Source organism: Eumetopias jubatus, unplaced genomic scaffold (assembly GCF_037043125.1).
Source record: "Eumetopias jubatus isolate StellerSeaLion01/CBP00866 unplaced genomic scaffold, mEumJub1_p1.0 scaffold_13, whole genome shotgun sequence".
NCBI classification, from domain to species: domain Eukaryota; kingdom Metazoa; phylum Chordata; class Mammalia; order Carnivora; family Otariidae; genus Eumetopias; species Eumetopias jubatus.
This window is the reverse complement of record NW_028274819.1, coordinates 71,692,804-71,709,986: the sequence shown is the minus strand read 5'-3', so window position 1 is coordinate 71,709,986 and position 17,183 is coordinate 71,692,804. Positions and strand designations below refer to the sequence as shown.

Genomic DNA, 17,183 nt, shown 5'->3' with positions numbered 1-17,183 from the left:
TGAGCACAGAGTGCGGCCAGAGACCAGGGAAACGGGAGTAACTGACTGCTTTTCTCTGGGGGCGCACTGAAGAGCGGGGCCCCGAGTTCTGGGCTCCTGCGAGTGGAGACTGGGAGGCCGCCATTTTCACTGTTGTCCTCCAAAGCTGTAGGGAAAGCTTGCAGGGAACAAAAGCTCCCGAGAGCAAACCCAAGCGGATTGCTTAACCCAGACCAGCAAGGGCGGGGCAATTCCGCCTCCGGCAAAGACATTTAGGAGCCACGGCAACAGGCCCTTCCCCGAGAAGATCAGCAACAGCCAGACAAGACCAAGTTTACCGATCAATGAAAATGGCAGAACTCCAGGGCTAGGGGAATACTGCACATAGAATTCATGGCTCTTTTACCATGATTCATTAGTCTTTCAAATTTAATTTTTTTAACTTTTTTTTTTAATTTTTCTTTTTCCCTTTTTCAACCATCTTATCAATCCCTTTTTAAAAAAAAAAAAACTTATTTTTCATTTTTAGAGTCAGTCTATCCCTTCATAGTAGTTACCCTTATTTTTGGCATATATATATATAAGTTCTCTCTTTAAAATTTTGAGATACAGTTTCTTCCAACATAGCAAAATGTACCCTAAATCTCTAGTGTATGGCTTTGTTCTACTCTGCCTGATCACATTCTATCCCTTTTTTTTTCTTTTTTTTAATCCTTTCTTTTTTCAAACGTCTTTTTTTTAAATTTTTTATAATTTTCAACTTTATAGTCATATTACATCCCTTCATCATATCAACCCATATTTTGTACATATATAAGTCTTTCTTTAAAATTTTAGGAGGCACTTTCTTCTAACAGACCAAAATACACCCAAAATCTAGTGTGAGCCACTAATCTATGCACCAGCCTGATCATATTTAGTCATAGTCTTGTTTTTTTTGTCTTGTTTTGTTCTGTTTTTGTTTGTTTTTATCTTTTTTTTCCTCTTTTTTTTTCCTTCCCTTTCTTTTCTCCTGGTTTCAGGTCTTTTCTGATTTGATTAGAATATATTTTCTGGAGACTTTGTTAACCTGTTAGCATTTTGTTCTCTCATTCATATATTCTCCTCTGGACAAAATGAGAAGACAAAAGATTCACCTCAATAAAAAGAACAAGAGGTAGTACCGTCTGCCAGGGACATACTCAATACGGACATTAGTGCAATGTCAGACCTAAAGTTCAGAATCATGACTTTGAAGATACTAGCTGGGCGTGAAAAAAGCATGGAAGTTATTAGAGACACCATTTCTGGAGAAATAAAAGAACTAAAATCTAACCAAGTCGAAATCAAAAAGGCAATATTAAAGAGGTGCAATAAAAAATGGGGGCACTAACTGCTAGGATAAATGAGGCAGAATAAAGAATCGGCAATATAGAAGACCAAATGATGGAAAATAAAGAAGCTGAGAAAAAGAGAAATAACTACTGGAACACGAGGGCAGAATTCGAGAGATAAAGCGATACGATACGACGAAACAACATTAGAATAATTGGGATCTCAGAAGAAGAAGAAAGAGAGAGAGGGGCAGAAGGTGTATTGGAGCAAATTATAGGAGAGAAGTTCCCTAATGTGGGGAAGGAAACAGGCATCAAAATCCAGGAGGCACAGAGAACCCTCTTAAAATCAATAAAAATAGATCAACACCCCGACATCTAATAGTACAACTTATGAGTCTCAGAGACAAAGAGAAAATCCTGAAAGCAGCTCGGAGAAGACATATGTAACCTATAATGGGAGAAACATTAGATTGGCAACAGACCTATCCACAGAGACCTGGCAAGCCAGAAAGGACTGGCATGATATATCCACAGCACTAAACGAGAAAAATATGCAGCCAAGAATACTATGCCCAGCTAGGCTGTCATTGAAAATAGAAGAAGAGATAAAAAGCTTCCAGGACAAACAAAAACTAAAGGAATTCGCAAACACGAAACCAGCCCTACAAGAAATACTGACAGGGGTCCTCTAAGCAAAGAGAGAGCCTAAAAGCAGCATAGACCAGAAGGGAATACAGACAATATACAGTAATAGTCACCTTACAAGCAATACAATGGCACTAAATTCGTATCTTTTCATAGTTACCCTGAATGTAAATGGGCTAAATGCCCCAATCAAGAGACACAGGCTATCAGATTGAATTAAAAAGAAGACTCATCTATATGCTGTCTGTAAGAGGCTCATTTTAGACCCAAAGACACCCCCACATTGAAAGTGAAGGGGTGGAAAACGATTTACCATGCTAATGGACACCAGAAGAAAGCTGGGGTGGCAATTCTTATATCAGACAAATTAGATTTTAAAACAAAGACAACAAAGAGATGAGGAAAGATACTATATCCTACTTAAAGGGTCTATCCAACAAGAAGATCTAACAATTGTAAATATCTATACCCCTAACATGGGAGCAGCCAATTATATAAGGCAATTAATAACAAAAGCAAAGAAACACATTGACAACAATACAATAATAGTGGGGGACTTTAACAGCCACCTGACTGAAATGGACAGATCATCTAAGCAAAAGATCAACAAAGAAATAAAGACTTTAAATGACACACTGCACCAAATGGACTTCACAGACATATTCAGAACATTCCATCCCAAAGCAACGGAATACACATTCTTCTCTAGTGCCCATGAACATTCTCCAGAAGATCAAATCCTAGGTCACAAATCAGGTCTCAACCGGTACCAAAAGACTGGGATTATTCCCTGCATATTTTCAGACCACCATGCTTTGAAACTAGAACTCAATCACAAGAGGAAAGTCAGAAGGAACTCAAATACATGGAGGCTAAAGAGCATCCTACTAAAGAATGAATGGGTCAACCAGGAAATTAAAGAAGAATTTAAAAAATTCATGGAGGGCGCCTGGGTGGCTCAGTTGGTTAAACGACTGCCTTCGGCTCAGGTCATAATCCTGGAGTCCTGGGATCAAGTCCCGCATCGGGCTCCCTGCTCAGCGGGGAGTCTGCTTCTCCCTCTAACCCTCTTCCCTCTCGTGCTTTCTCTCTCTCAAATAAATAAATAAAATCTTTAAAAAAAAAAATTCATGGAAACCAATGAAAATGAAAACATAACTGTTCAAAATCTTTGGGATACAGCAAGGCAGTCCTGAGAGGAAAGTATATAGCAATACAAGCCTTTCTCAAGAAATAAGAAAGGTCTCAAATATACAACCTAACCCTACACCTAAAGGAGCTAGAGAAAAAACAGCAAATAAAGCCTAAACCCAGCAGGAGAAGAGAAATAATAAAGATCAGAGCAGAAATCAATGAAGTAGAAACCAAAAGAACAGCAGAACAGATCAACGAAACTAGGAGCTGGTTCTTTGAAAGAATTAAGAAGATTGATAAACCCCTGGCCAGACTTATCAAAAAGAAAAGAGAAATGACCCAAATCAACAAAATCACGAATGAAAGAGGAGAGATCACAACCAACACCAAAGAAATACAAGCAATTATTAAGAACATATTATGAGCAACTCTATGCCAGCAAATTAGATAACCTGGAAGAAATGGATGCATTCCTAAAGATGTATCAACTGCCAAAACTGAACCAGGAAGAAATAGAAAACATGATCAGACTTATAACCACTAAGGAAATTGAAGCAGTCATCAAAAATCTCCCAACAAACAAAAGCCCAGGGTCAGATGGCTTCCCAGGGGAATTCTACCAAACATTTAAAGAAGAATTAATACCTATTCTCCTGAAACTGTTCCAAAAAATAGAAATGGAAGGAAAACTTCCAAACTCCTTTTATGAGGCCACCATTACCTTGATCCCCAAACTAAACAAAGACCCCATCAAAAAGGAGAATTACAGACCAATATCCTTGAAGAACATGGATGCAAAAATTTTCACCAAAATACTAGCCAATAGGATCCAACAGTACATTTAAAAGGATTATTCACCATGACCAAGTGGGATTTATCCCTGGGCTACAAGGTTGGTTCAACATCCACAAATAAATCAACGTGATAAAATATATTAACAAAAGAAAGAACAAGAATCATATGATCCTCTCAATAGATGCAGAGAAAGCATTTGACAACGTACAGCATCCTTTCTTGATCAAAACTCTTCAAAGTATAGGGATAGAAGGTACCTACCTCAATATCATAAAAACCATCTATGAAAAACCTACAGCGAATATCATTCTCAATGGGGAAAAGCTGAGAGCTTTCTCCCTAAGGTCAGGAACGCGGCAGGGATGTCCACTATCACCACTGCTATTCAACATAGTATTAGAAGTCCTAGCCACAGCAATCAGACACAAAAAGAAATCAAAGGCATCCAATTCGGCAAGGAGGAAGGGAAACTCTCACTCTTTGCAGATGATATGATACTTTATGTGGAAAATTCAAAAGACTCCACCCCAAAACTGCTAGAAGTCATACGGGAATTAAGTCAAGTGGCAGGATATAAAATCAATGCACAGAAATCAGTGGCATTCCTATACACCATCAAGACAGAAGAGAGAGAAATTAAGGATTCGATCCCATTTACAATTGCACCCAAAACCATAAGATACCTAGACATAAATCTAACCAAAGAGGCAAAGGATCTGTACTCAGAAAACTATAAAATACTCATGAAAGAAATTGAGGAAGACACAAAGAAATGGAAAAACGTTCCATGCTCATGGACTGGAAGAACAAACATTGTGAAGATGTCAACGCTACGTAGAGCAATCTACACATTCAATACAATCCCCATCAAAATACCATCCACTTTTTTCAAAGAACTGAAACAAATAATCCTAAAATTTGTATGGAACCAGAAGAGTCCCCAAATAGCCAGAGGAATGTTGAAAAAGAAAAGCAAAACTCGCGGCTTCCAATTCCGGACTTTCAGTTCTAGTACAAAGCTGTCATCATCAAGACAGTATGGTACTGGCACAAAAACAGACACATAGATCAGTGGAACAGAATAGAGAGCCCAGAAATGGACCCTCAATTCCATGGTCAACTAATCTTTGACAAAGCAGGAAAGAATGTCCAATGGAAAAAAGACAGTCTCTTCAACCAGTGGTGTTGGGAAAATTGGACAGCTACATGCAGAAGAATGAAACTGGACCATTTCCTTACACCTCACACAAAAATAGACTCAAAATGGTTGAAAGACCTCAGTGTGAGACAGGAGTCCATCAAAATCCTAAAAGGAGAACACAGGCAGCAACCTCTTCAACCTCAGCTGCAGCAACTTCTTCCTAGAAACATCGCCAAAGGCAAGGGGGGCAAGGGCAAAAATGAACTATTGGGATTTCATCAAGATAAAAAGCTTTTACACAGCAAAAGAAACAGTCAACAAAACCAACAGACAACCGACAGAATGGGAGAAGATATTTGCAAATGACATATCAGATAAAGGGCTAGTATCCAAAATCTATAAAGAACTTATCAAACTCCACACCCAAAGAACAAATAATCCAATTAAGAAATGGGCAGAAAACGTGAACAGACATTTTTCCAAAGAAGACATCCAAATCGCCAAAAGACACATGAAAAATTGCTCAACATCGCTCGTCATCAGGGAAATCCAAATCAAAACCTCAATGAGATACCACTTCACACCAGTCAGAATGGCTAAAATTAACAAGTCAGGAAACAACAGATGTTGGGGATGTGGAGAAAGGGGAACCCTCCTATACTGTTGGTGGGAATGCAAGCTGGTGCAACCACTCTGGAAAACAGTATGGAGGTTCCTCAAAAAGTTGAAAATAGAGCTACCCTAAGACCCAGCAATTGCACTACTGGATATTTACCACAATGATACAAATTTAGGGATCCAAAGGGGTATGTGCACCCCAATGTTTATAGCAGCAATGTCCACAATAGCCAACCTGGAAAGAGCCAAGATGTCCATCGACAGATGAATGGATAAAGAAGAGGTGGAATATATACACAATGGAATATTATGCAGCCCTCAAAAGGAATGAGATCTTGCCATTTGCAATGACGTGGATGAACTGGAGGGTGTTATGCTGAGTGAAATAAGTCGATCAGAGAAAGACATGTATCATATGACCTCACTGATATGAGGAATTCTTAATCTCAGGAAACAAACTGAGGTTTTCTGGAGTGGGGGTGGGGTGGGAGGGAGGGGGTGGCTGGGTGATAGACATTGGGGAGGGTATGTGCTATGGTGAGTGCTGTGAAGTGTGCAATACTGTTGAATCACAGATCTGTACCTCTGAAACAAATAATGCAATATATGTTAAGATAAAAAAAAAAGATAGTAGGGGAAGAATGACGAGGGGGAAATTGGAGGGGGAGACGAACGATGAGAGATGATGGACTCTGAAAAACAATCTCAGGGTTCTAGAGGGGAGGGGGTGGGGGATCGGTTAGCCTGGGAATGGGTATTAAAGAGGGCACGTTCTGCGTGGAGCACTGGGTATTATGCACAAACAATGAATCATGGAACACTACATCAAAAACTAATGATGTAATGTATGGTGATTAACATAACAATAAAAAATTTAAAGAGAAAAAAAATTTGTAACAAAGAAACAGTATATAAAATAGAAAATGACTAAATTGTTTCTTCAGGAAATAACTTCCCACAGTCTAGGACATAAATCATTCTTTTAACTCCTAATTTACCAGAAATGCATCATTCATGTATGTACTCCTTCAATACATATTTATTGGTACATCTATATGCTAGATACTAGATACAGCTCTAGATAAGTTATGTTCCTGCAATTATTATAGTCTAAAACAGTATTAATCCCTCTTTGTAAGGAGTGCATTTAAGATCTTGTTTAAAGGCCACCTGTAACAAGCTGACATATGTGGACACAAATAGGACTGGGTTTTGTCTCGTCAAGCTTTCCTAGTTTACAAAGATTCTAAGGACAGTGAGAAGGTTCTCAGTATATTTTTTATTACAACCACCTATTTATCATTTTGCATCTTTTCTAAACCAAACATTAACAGAAATTGATTTCCTTCCTTCCTTAATCCTGTGAAGCAGGGGATACAATATTCATTTTACAGATAGAGCACTTACTGTTCCAGACACATGATAAGTAAGGCCTTTTTTTTTGTCCTAAATATCCTTTAAGCTCTAATTAGTATTGCTGTTTTAAAAACCATGTACCAAATAATCTAATAATAGTTATTATCGAAGCTGAAGGAAAGTATTGAAGGAATTTTAGATTTCCAATGAACCACAATTGGAATACTGTGTACTCCTTAATTTGTTATCAGAAATACAATATTGATGGGTAAAAAAAGAAAGTATCCCTGATATTTAGTAACAGGTGAATAACTTCGGCATAAGCAATTTCAGTAGGGTAGGAAGACAGTTCACTGGATTGGTAGAAGGAAGTAAAGAACTGGAGACCGCAAGTGCAGATTATAGATCCATCCCATCCATCATTCCTTCATTAAAACATTTTCTGAGGGTCTGTTTTTGCCTGGCACTAAATGACGAATTTTGATTGGGAAGGGAGTAGGACACATTAGGTAGAAGAAATGTTTATAAAGAATGTTTAATGCAGATGGACTGTCACCAATGAGATGGGGAGTTTGACAGTATGGGGGGTATTAACATACATTAGGCTAATTAACCTGTGTCAACAGAGTCCTTCCACTTTAACTCTGTGCTCTCTCTGTAGGATCCTGACTTCAGCTGATAAAAAGTAATTCAAGAGAAAAGCAGGGCATCTAGGAAAAGAACTGGATGCTGGATAGCCAAAGAACTATGAATGTCCATCTTGCTGTGGGCTCTGCTTATTCATTTCATTTGCCTCATCATTCTCCAATTGCTCCTGTAAACACAATTTCCTAAATTTTCTTTGCATCATTTTATCTAGATCTTAGTACCTGCTGCTCATCATAACTTTGAAGATGACTAATTTGGATGTAGTAAATTCAAAAGACACTAATGACTACTCTGTACTTACTCTCTGTGTTCCACTGTACTTTCTGTGTACTCCTATAATAACTTGTCCCCAGCATTTTGGTCTTCTCCTTCACATGAGATTCTGTGCTCTTTGAGGGCAATGATTATTTTTCATACATCCTTGTATCTCCCAGGAAATAACACAGAACTTGTAGATGGTAGACACTGAATACAAATTTGACAATTCTGGTATATACTAAGAATATATACTCCCAGATTAAAAGAAAATGGTTACAATAAAACCCTACTAATAGGTAACATTCATGAGCATAAGTGTCAGGCACCATTGTTTCCATATATTTACCAACTGATTCAGGCACAGCAGTCTTAGAAACATGTTGTATTCTTTACTGTTTCACTCCTAAGAAAATGGACGCACAGAGAGGGGCCACGTACCTCTCCCAACATCACACAGTGATTTAAATATTAGAGCCAGGATTTGAACTGGGTAACTGCTTCTAGACCCAGTGCTCAGTGCCACTGCACTATATTTCATCCGTGCTTTGTAGGGGGTACATAGTACAGGACAGTACTGCAAAATGGCTATGAAAGAATGCTTAAAACCATGTAAAAAGAATCCTCCATGTAGACAAATATATGCAATAATAACAGTAATTACCTATGTAGTGGAATAGGTTTTCTCTGTTTTCCCATCTTTGTGTAGTAGTGTTTATCTTACTAGTATTATTCTTTTAACAGTAAAAATATTTTTAAAGGCAGCAACACAGGGAAAATATTTACAAACCCAACGTTTATAGCACAATCTTAGCGAAATGGATTCATCCTACAAATATCAGATGAAATTACGTTCTTTAAAAGTGTTTAGTTTTTTTTCCAGAAGTCGGAATTAAGTGATGCAGGTATATATTCTGGGATCAAAGAGTATGCACTGGTGACAAAAGGAGACAGTATCTTAAAGCTCCAACTTAAAGATTATAAAATACCCAGCCATTCTTACCAAATGATACTCCATGGTCTCTCAATTGTTGGTCATGTTTCTTAGATAAATTGTAGATACTTGTTGCATAGTTTTTCAAAGCTTTTGCATAGTCTTCAATATTGAAAGGAATGATTTTAGAGTCTGCAAGCTCATAAACCAGTGCTCCTCGTAACTGAGCCACAGAAAGCTGTTTTTTAAATGTGGGATCATAAAACTTCTCTACTAATTCAAACGTCTCATAAATCGTATGGTATACTGGGTAGCTGCTGTATTTATCTGTTTTCTGGGGGAGAAAAAAAGGCAGGTATTAAATACAAACATTAAATATTCAAATTATAGGATTCATGTAACCATAAAAATGATTGCAGAAGAAAATACAACCATATGGCACCCTGAGTTTTATCACAATGAAGCAGAAAAAAGTTAAAATCTAACTATAACACTATCACCATATGTTCACTAGTTTAAAATTTTACTGGTGTTTTGTAATTCACGTAATCTTCACTCAAAATACTTCCTGAAAGTTGTCTTTATTGTATTTCTGATAACAAATTAAGGAGTACATACTCAAACTGCGTTATTAGCACAGTTTAAAATTATTTATCAATTGATTGGAAATGAAAGGTTCTGGGCGGCTAAGAACCATATAGTTGAGGAATTTGATATTTAAGCACCTTGTCTGCCCTTCCAAAGTGTATAACCAAATGGCATTTACCCTTTATTACATAATTAATGGGCTACCATGATAAATTACTACATAGTGGTATTTTATGTAAATACTTTTTGACTTCTTAGGGCTGCCTTTCCTAAGTTTAGTTTTTGTTTATCTGCTACTTTGGTTAATATTTTTATTGCTTTTAGTATCACTAAAAGGAATCCATGTGTTAGTCTCTAATACTCTGCTTTTAATCCACAATGTCTTAGAAATTAGATGGCTTTGTTCAGATTGATGACAGAATATAAAAGTGAATAGGCCTTGAAAGAGTTTAATGAGTATTAGTATACAGATTTATACATTTATTTTGGGTTATTTTAGAGCTGTTTTTGCTTCCATCTCTGTTCTCAGTCACATTCTGGATAGTCAGATTTACAAGAGGTATGTATTCTAAACAAGCAAGATGTTGGTGTACTGTGATTATGATCTGAAAATTATTAAAATCTGACAAATCTGAATTTACTGATGTAATCTTCAGTTTGGTTTATCACATAATTTATAACATAAGCAGACATGGTATATGTTGGCATATCCTAGGACTCGTATATTATCAATGTGTTTGAGTAACAATGGTGTACACTAGTCAGTGCAGAACTGAAACGAGAATCAACTAAAAATCGGGAGGAACTTATTTTATACCCTCATCAAGAGCCCTAGCCTCAGATGACAGTCAGGAGTGGGAATGTGAAGAGGGGCTACTGACAGTAAAGGCTCTTGTAACCCTGTAACCAACACAGGTTCTTCACTGCATATTTTCCTCAGGAAAAGATGAGAAGAATGAGGCTTTCCAACAAAGCCTGTGCCAAAAACGGATATGAACTACTTGGTTCTGATAACCAGCAAAGTACCTGGCATTACTCTGATAACTACCACTTCACTGAATAATCCTGCAGGGAAAATTGACAGAATAACCCAAATTAATTCTGAGTCCATCTATAAAGGGACATGGAAGTCAGCCTTTGCCCCTGGGATTCTTCCTGGGCTGCGTGACCTAGTGCCCTGGTGCCAAAAAACTAAACTGTTTAAAATTCCTAACAAAAAGTTGGATAAAGTGCTGTGTATCCAAAATAATAAAATGGCTTACCCTATTCTTAGTGTAACGGGCTCTGCCTGAAGCAATTCCAAGTCTCTGAAAATAAGCTTCAAAATCACTTCCAGATCCCAGTTTGTTGATTCTAGATGTAGAATATAAATATATATACACACAGGGAGAAATAAATACATAAATTAAAACAATTATGAAATAAATGGGACAGTGAATCCAAGCAAGGAATTGCATAGCATATTTACAAGAATTAGGAGAAGGTACACCATTACACAATATTTTACTATCATGTGATAAAAATATATTCTGCATTGACTGACTACAGCCAGAGTTGAACAGTACCAACAAAGACAGCAGCATAGTGACTACAGTCTGGTTTTTTTTTTTTTTTTAAGGATTTTATTTATTTATTTGACAGAGTGAGAGCACAAGCAGGGGGAGCGGCAGGCAGAGGGAGAAGCAGACTCCCACTGAGCAGGGAGCCCGAGACTATAGTCTCTCTAATATTTTCAGCATTTTATGGTATTTATTTAGAGGGGAAAATAAGATTTGGTTACTCTCAGAGAACTATAATCTAGTAAGAAAACTGCCATGAGGGACGCCTGGGTGGCTCAGGTCATGATCCAGGGTCCTGGGATCGAGCCCTGCATCAGGCTCCTTGCTCAGCAGGGAGTCTGCTTCTCCCTCTGCCTTTCCTACTTGTGTTTTTTGTTTTTTTCTCTCTCTCTCTGTCAAATAAAATCTTTTAAAAAAAACTGCCATGATAAAGTATATTTAAAATAAAAATTAAGAACAAATAAAAATATTTAAGATCATTAAGAATCTCAATGTGCCTTATTTAGAAATTTAATCAAAATACATTTCTTTGCATATAGTAAAGAAAACCACTACATACATATTTATATATACATATATAATAACAAAAATTCTTAATAAAATGGTGAGTAAAGCAGAATATGCATTAGGAACATAACTATATACTTCCAAACTATTATGTGTTGAGATTTAGACCTCGGCTTTTTTTTTTAAGATTTTATTTATCCCAGGACCCTGAGGTCATGACCTGAGCCAAAGGTGGACGCTTAACCAATAGGGCCACCCAGGCACTCCTGACCTTGGATGTTTTTAAAACCTTTTTTTCTACTCCAGTAATTTTTTTTTAATAAGCATGTGAAACTATACTGGAAATGCAAACTTCCACAAGACTTATTTGGAATACAGAATGAAGCTATACACTCTTACTAGTTTTTAGAAATAGTATTGCAGGAGAAACAAAAAATTCAAGGAAGCTGCTGTTGTAACTTATTTGAAGTTACATGATTTATTAATCTATCTAACACATATTTGAAATTTAATGCAAGAATGCAAAACAATACCTGATAATGTGGCAAAATAATTTTGACTAAAACTCTGCAAAACTAGAATCTATTATAGATTGAATGATGGCTATTCTGTCCAATTAGCAAATCAAACGCTACAGAGGGATTCTCTGGGATTATCTTTCCTCTACTCAAATTGTTGACACATCTAAGAATTGCATGTCTGGGGAAACAAGGAGCAAAGGGGAATTCATAATTTATAATTATAATTTATCCTAGTAATTTACCTAGGAAAATTTATATTTTCAGATGAAGGGTCCTTTTCCAACCAGCTTTCATAAAGAGATTTACTCTCAAAACCATCATCTGGGCTGGAGATCTGGAATGAAAAAATCAAATATTGTGAATTAGAGGCAGAATCAACTAAAATCTGACCATGTTATCAACTTACTATATGGATATGTGTTATGTTCTTTATAGAAAAACAAAAGCAATTGGCAAGAAAAAAATCCAACCAAATTCTTGTTCATTTTTGTTGTCTGCCTAATGGTAATTTTGCCAGAGACCTGGGATAAAATTTCCTGCTTCTTTTGGTAAGCTTTTTACTAGAGTTCCAGATTTTTAAAAAATGTCATCACTTTGGTTTTTGGGAGCTTAGATCTCTTTTAGTGGCAAGTTACTGGGGGAAACTAATTTAGAAAGATTTACTTTAGTAAATTGCTTTTGTCCAAGAAGACCTATAAAAAAAGGCCTCGGGGCAACAGATATGCCTAAAGAAGCTAAGCCTGAAATTGGCAATGTAAGTCCTGGTTTTGTAGGGCAGGTGGGATAAAGAGGAAATGCCATTTTAGAAAGTCAAATTATATTTAAACAAAGTTGGAATTTGATGGGTTTTAAAAGCTCTGTATAACCTCAGATTTCTCTTGGAAATTCTAAGAGCTTCTGTAATGCATGAACCTTTTTTACTACCCTCATTAAAAGTATGCCCACAAACATAACTTTTCTCTCTCCACTTGAAGAAAAGCAGGGTCACGTGGGGGAAAAATTGCAGACTTCGAAGGCTAAAGTCTATTTTAAAAATCCATATTATCACACATACCCACCTAAAATTTGGTTATAGCTCTACTTTGTTAAAAAAAAAAAAAAAGGGCATACCCTACTTATGCAGCTCTGAAAGCATTATAACCTTTGGTGTACTGTTTCCCCTCTTGAAGCCCTAGTTTTGTGGAAGTGGGGATAATGGTCCCCATCTTAACATAAATATCAGTTCCTCTGATATTTTCTCTGGCCTTATACAGAGTTGGTTGTTACCTCATCATTGCATATGCAGCCCTGAGCTTAGAAACAGTCCTGGCACTCCACAGTCATCCCTTTACATGTTGCAGCTGCAGAGATGTTCTGTTCATTTCTAGCCAACTCACCGGGTTCTACTCTACTCTGCTCCTGCCAACTTGCAATAGCTAAGAACCTGTTCCAACTCCCACATCCTGCTTAGATTGAATTCCCCCAAAAATCCTTTCATTTTCTGGAATCACCATCTCAGTGTAGTACTAACCAGAATGGTGTCCCTTCAGCCTGGTCTCCCTGGATCATACTTTCTGTCTCTGATATACACACCTTCATAGATGCTGACCCTCCTCCATTATTTCAACACCCTGTCCCATTTCTTTCTATCAGGCAGCTGCCCTTCTCTCTAAGCTCTGCCCTCTACAACTCTTATCCTATTCTCATGTTACCAGCATGGTTTGACTGTGCCAACACACACTAGGGGTTGGTAAAATTGTAATAATCAGCTCACAGGAGAATACAAGTCTTTTTCTACTGGGTTTTGGTATAGCCATAGATAAGCATCTGCCTCTGTACAAAGGGGCATAGACCTAAACATATCCCTGTTGGCCCTAACATTCATACTCTTTTATTTTGAAAGAGCATAAGCATGGGGGGAGGAGCAGAGGGAAAGAGCATCTCAAGCAGGCTCCATGTTGACACAGCTCCATCTCACGACCCTGAGATCATGACCTGAGTCAAAATCAAGAGTCAGACGCTTAACTGACCAAGCCACCCAGGCACCCTGAAAATTCTTCTTATTCTTGAGATCAAAGGCAGGAGCCATCTCTAGGACAGCACAAAGCATAAGTGTATATGCTGAGAAGGACTTTCTCAGGCTTTTAGATAAGATTTTTTTTATAGGACATTCCAATAAAAGGATCAAGAACACAAGCTACCCAATATGCTGAGAGTTGTGATGAGAATAATGAGAGAACTCTCATTTGAGAAAACTAGTTTTTATAGACACTAACAGGAGAAAGGAAAGGGCAATAATAAGGGAAAGTAGGAAACAGTACCTTCAGAAAAGTGACACTACTTCACATTGTAATGTAAAGTGATAACATCAAAGAAATATTTCTGTAATTAAATTCTACAATGAACTATTTAAATGAAGTACACAGATGTTAAGTGAATGGATTATATAATTTTTAGAGTACATTAGAGTTCAGAGTACTTTTTTACCAATATTTACAAAATTCCTATATGACAAGAATTATTTTCATTTTGCTGTTAGAGGTGCTACAGCTTATTCTATTCACTACACTAATACAGAGTGATCTTTCTAATGAACAAATATGATAATGTATAACCTTGTTAGATTTTTAATTTCTCTATCGCCAGATTTCTGAATTTGGCTTATTTCTCAGCCCCATTTCTTACCATCTTTCCACCAAAACCTTATGTTCATGTCACACTGAGCCACCTAGAGGTCAGGAAATATTCTCTTTCATATCTCCACATCTGTTTTAGGTACTGTGTTCTATGCTGAGAATGCCTTTTCTCTTACTTTCACATCCTTCCATTTTACAGGCCAAGCACTAATTATTCTATAAACCTCTTCTCATGCTTCCCCAGCTACCCCAGGATTTCAGATTCTCTATTCCGTAATTGTTCTCCATTGTTGGTAGTACCCAATATTCTACTGAAGTATAAATCCTCATTTACAAGAGTGTATCCTCTCTGGATTACTAAGTATTTGGATTCAGTGACCATGTCTTTTTATTGTTGCTGCTGCTAGAATTCACTATGTAGGGTCTGAACCCAAGGCCTTTTCCATTTTCAGCTCAGTGTTCTGTTCTATCAAAATGCCTCTACCACATGAAATTATGTACCTAATACTTGACAACAGTGCACACAATTATTAATAGCTACTATTAGAAGAGACTAGCAATACTATTTTTATAGTTAGGTCATTTAAATACTGTATTAAAGATTTTGTTCTGACTTGGTATATACACAGATCAGCTATATCTCTCACCACTTTAAAAATCAGTACCACTAATTAAGAAAATATGTGTCATTCACTTATCCATTCATCAGAAAACATTAAGACAGATTTATTTACCTCTTTTGTTAGTTTATACACCAATTGGTAAAGAAGAGGTGTACAGTCAACTCTGAGAGTATAATTGCCTGAAAAAAATAGAGTATATTTTAATACTTCCAAATGAAATTCCAATAGAAGTCTAATTCTATTTCTAATTGTAAACAAGGTATAATAGACTTGAAATTGAAGGCATCATTCTCAAGGAATTAGAATGGAGTGGAAATAGTTCCTCAGGAGCAAGAGAGGTTGCAGTGTATAGGAGGGCTTTGGATGCTAAGGCAGCAAGTCCCACAGTAATCCTAGCATCATTCTTAAGGTGCTATCTCTTAGGGGGACTTTGGCAAAGGAAGTGATAAAGCTATACCATCCATTCTTTATTTACTCAATTCAACAGTATCAAGACATAAGACTAGAGCATTTCAGTAACTCGTAAGTATGCTCTAACATTACCTAGACATCATCATACAATGAAAGCTTAGAGACACAAATGTCACATGTTGAGTTCCAAGGGAAGTCTGTGTTTACTTCAAATTGTTCCAATACATACAGGAGGTATTTCTATATAAATATTCTGTAAAATATTCTGAAATATTTTAGCCTAATTTGTTTAATATCTCCACAGGAAGAATATGATTAATATTAATACTAGAGTTTTAAGTAGTAATTCAAGATAGGCAAATAGCAAATATACTAAAATTATGATCAGTAGCTTAATTATGAATCATACACTCATTCATTTGAATCATGATTTTCCCTGTGGTAAAATGGAAAATGAAGGTATCATTGAAGAATTTCATAGGAAGAAAATAACCTTAGTTTACAAGTTAGTTACAATTTGCAGACTTAAAAGATGGTACATGGTTTCATAATCTGAAATAAAATATACCTTCTATAGATGAATCTGAGTTGATATAAGCAATGCTTCTCTCCTGGAGTGTTTTTGCATTCTCCTATAGTTGAAGCAAAGTTGTTAATTCACAATATTTATAATTGTGGAAATGTAAAATAAAACTAAGCAAATTAATTTAGTATAAAAGTGGTCTACAGATATCTTTATGAATCAAATACCTATGCCTTTGAACATAATTTCTAAGAAAATGCAGATAACTGGCTGGTTGACATTAATGCAATTAAAATCAGTAGGGAAAATATCACACATAGCTACTGTTTATAGCAATAGCAGGAATTGTCACAGAAAAAGTATTTTCAAAGTGTGGTTCCTTGATTCCTTGCATTAGAATATGAAGGGGTGACGCTCCCAGAATCTGGGCCCCACTGCAGACCTAATGAAAAATAATTTCTGAAAGGCCTGGAAATCTGTATTTTGTACAAGGTATCCCTGGAAGTCCTTACACATACTGAAGTTTGAGAGATATAGTGAGACTGGATACCCAAGTAAAGTATAAGTGAGAAATAGAGAATTGCCATTTATCTATTTTTAAAAGAGGAGATATAAAGAAAAAATAATTTTAAAAGATAGAAAACTACAGGGAGAGAAGGAAAGACATTAGGACAGTCTCTCTTTTTCCCCCTTCCCCTCACTCTCACTCCTAACACACACACACACACACACACACACACACAAGATAAAGTAGAAAATACTATCACATAGATGGGAATATGCTGAGAGAGGCTTTTATTTCCATCTAGTTTGCTACCTTATAAGAACACGCTATAATAGGAGGCAGTCCAAGATAGAAGCATAGAAATACCCTGAACTCAGTTCCCAGACATACCAAATCTATACCTACATACAGAGCAATTCCTCCTGAAGAACTAAGGGCTGATTGAACAGCTTCTACACAACAAAGAATAGAGGGACCACATAAAGGAGAGTAGGAACAGCAGAGACACAG

At 36.7% G+C, this 17,183-nt stretch overlaps 1 protein-coding gene across 1 annotated transcript in view; it reads right to left on the bottom strand.

The window, feature by feature from the left end:
• Positions 1-17,183, bottom strand: part of NAALAD2 (N-acetylated alpha-linked acidic dipeptidase 2) — a 78,474-nt gene that overhangs the window by 14,843 nt on the left and 46,448 nt on the right. The window contains exons 12-16 of the mRNA XM_028093230.2: positions 16,214-16,277; positions 15,346-15,413; positions 12,239-12,330; positions 10,672-10,762; positions 8,891-9,155 (exon numbers count right to left, since the gene is read on the bottom strand). Coding sequence (XP_027949031.1) covers positions 8,891-9,155; positions 10,672-10,762; positions 12,239-12,330; positions 15,346-15,413; positions 16,214-16,277 — 580 coding nt within the window. The remainder of the gene's footprint in view (positions 1-8,890; positions 9,156-10,671; positions 10,763-12,238; positions 12,331-15,345; positions 15,414-16,213; positions 16,278-17,183) is intronic.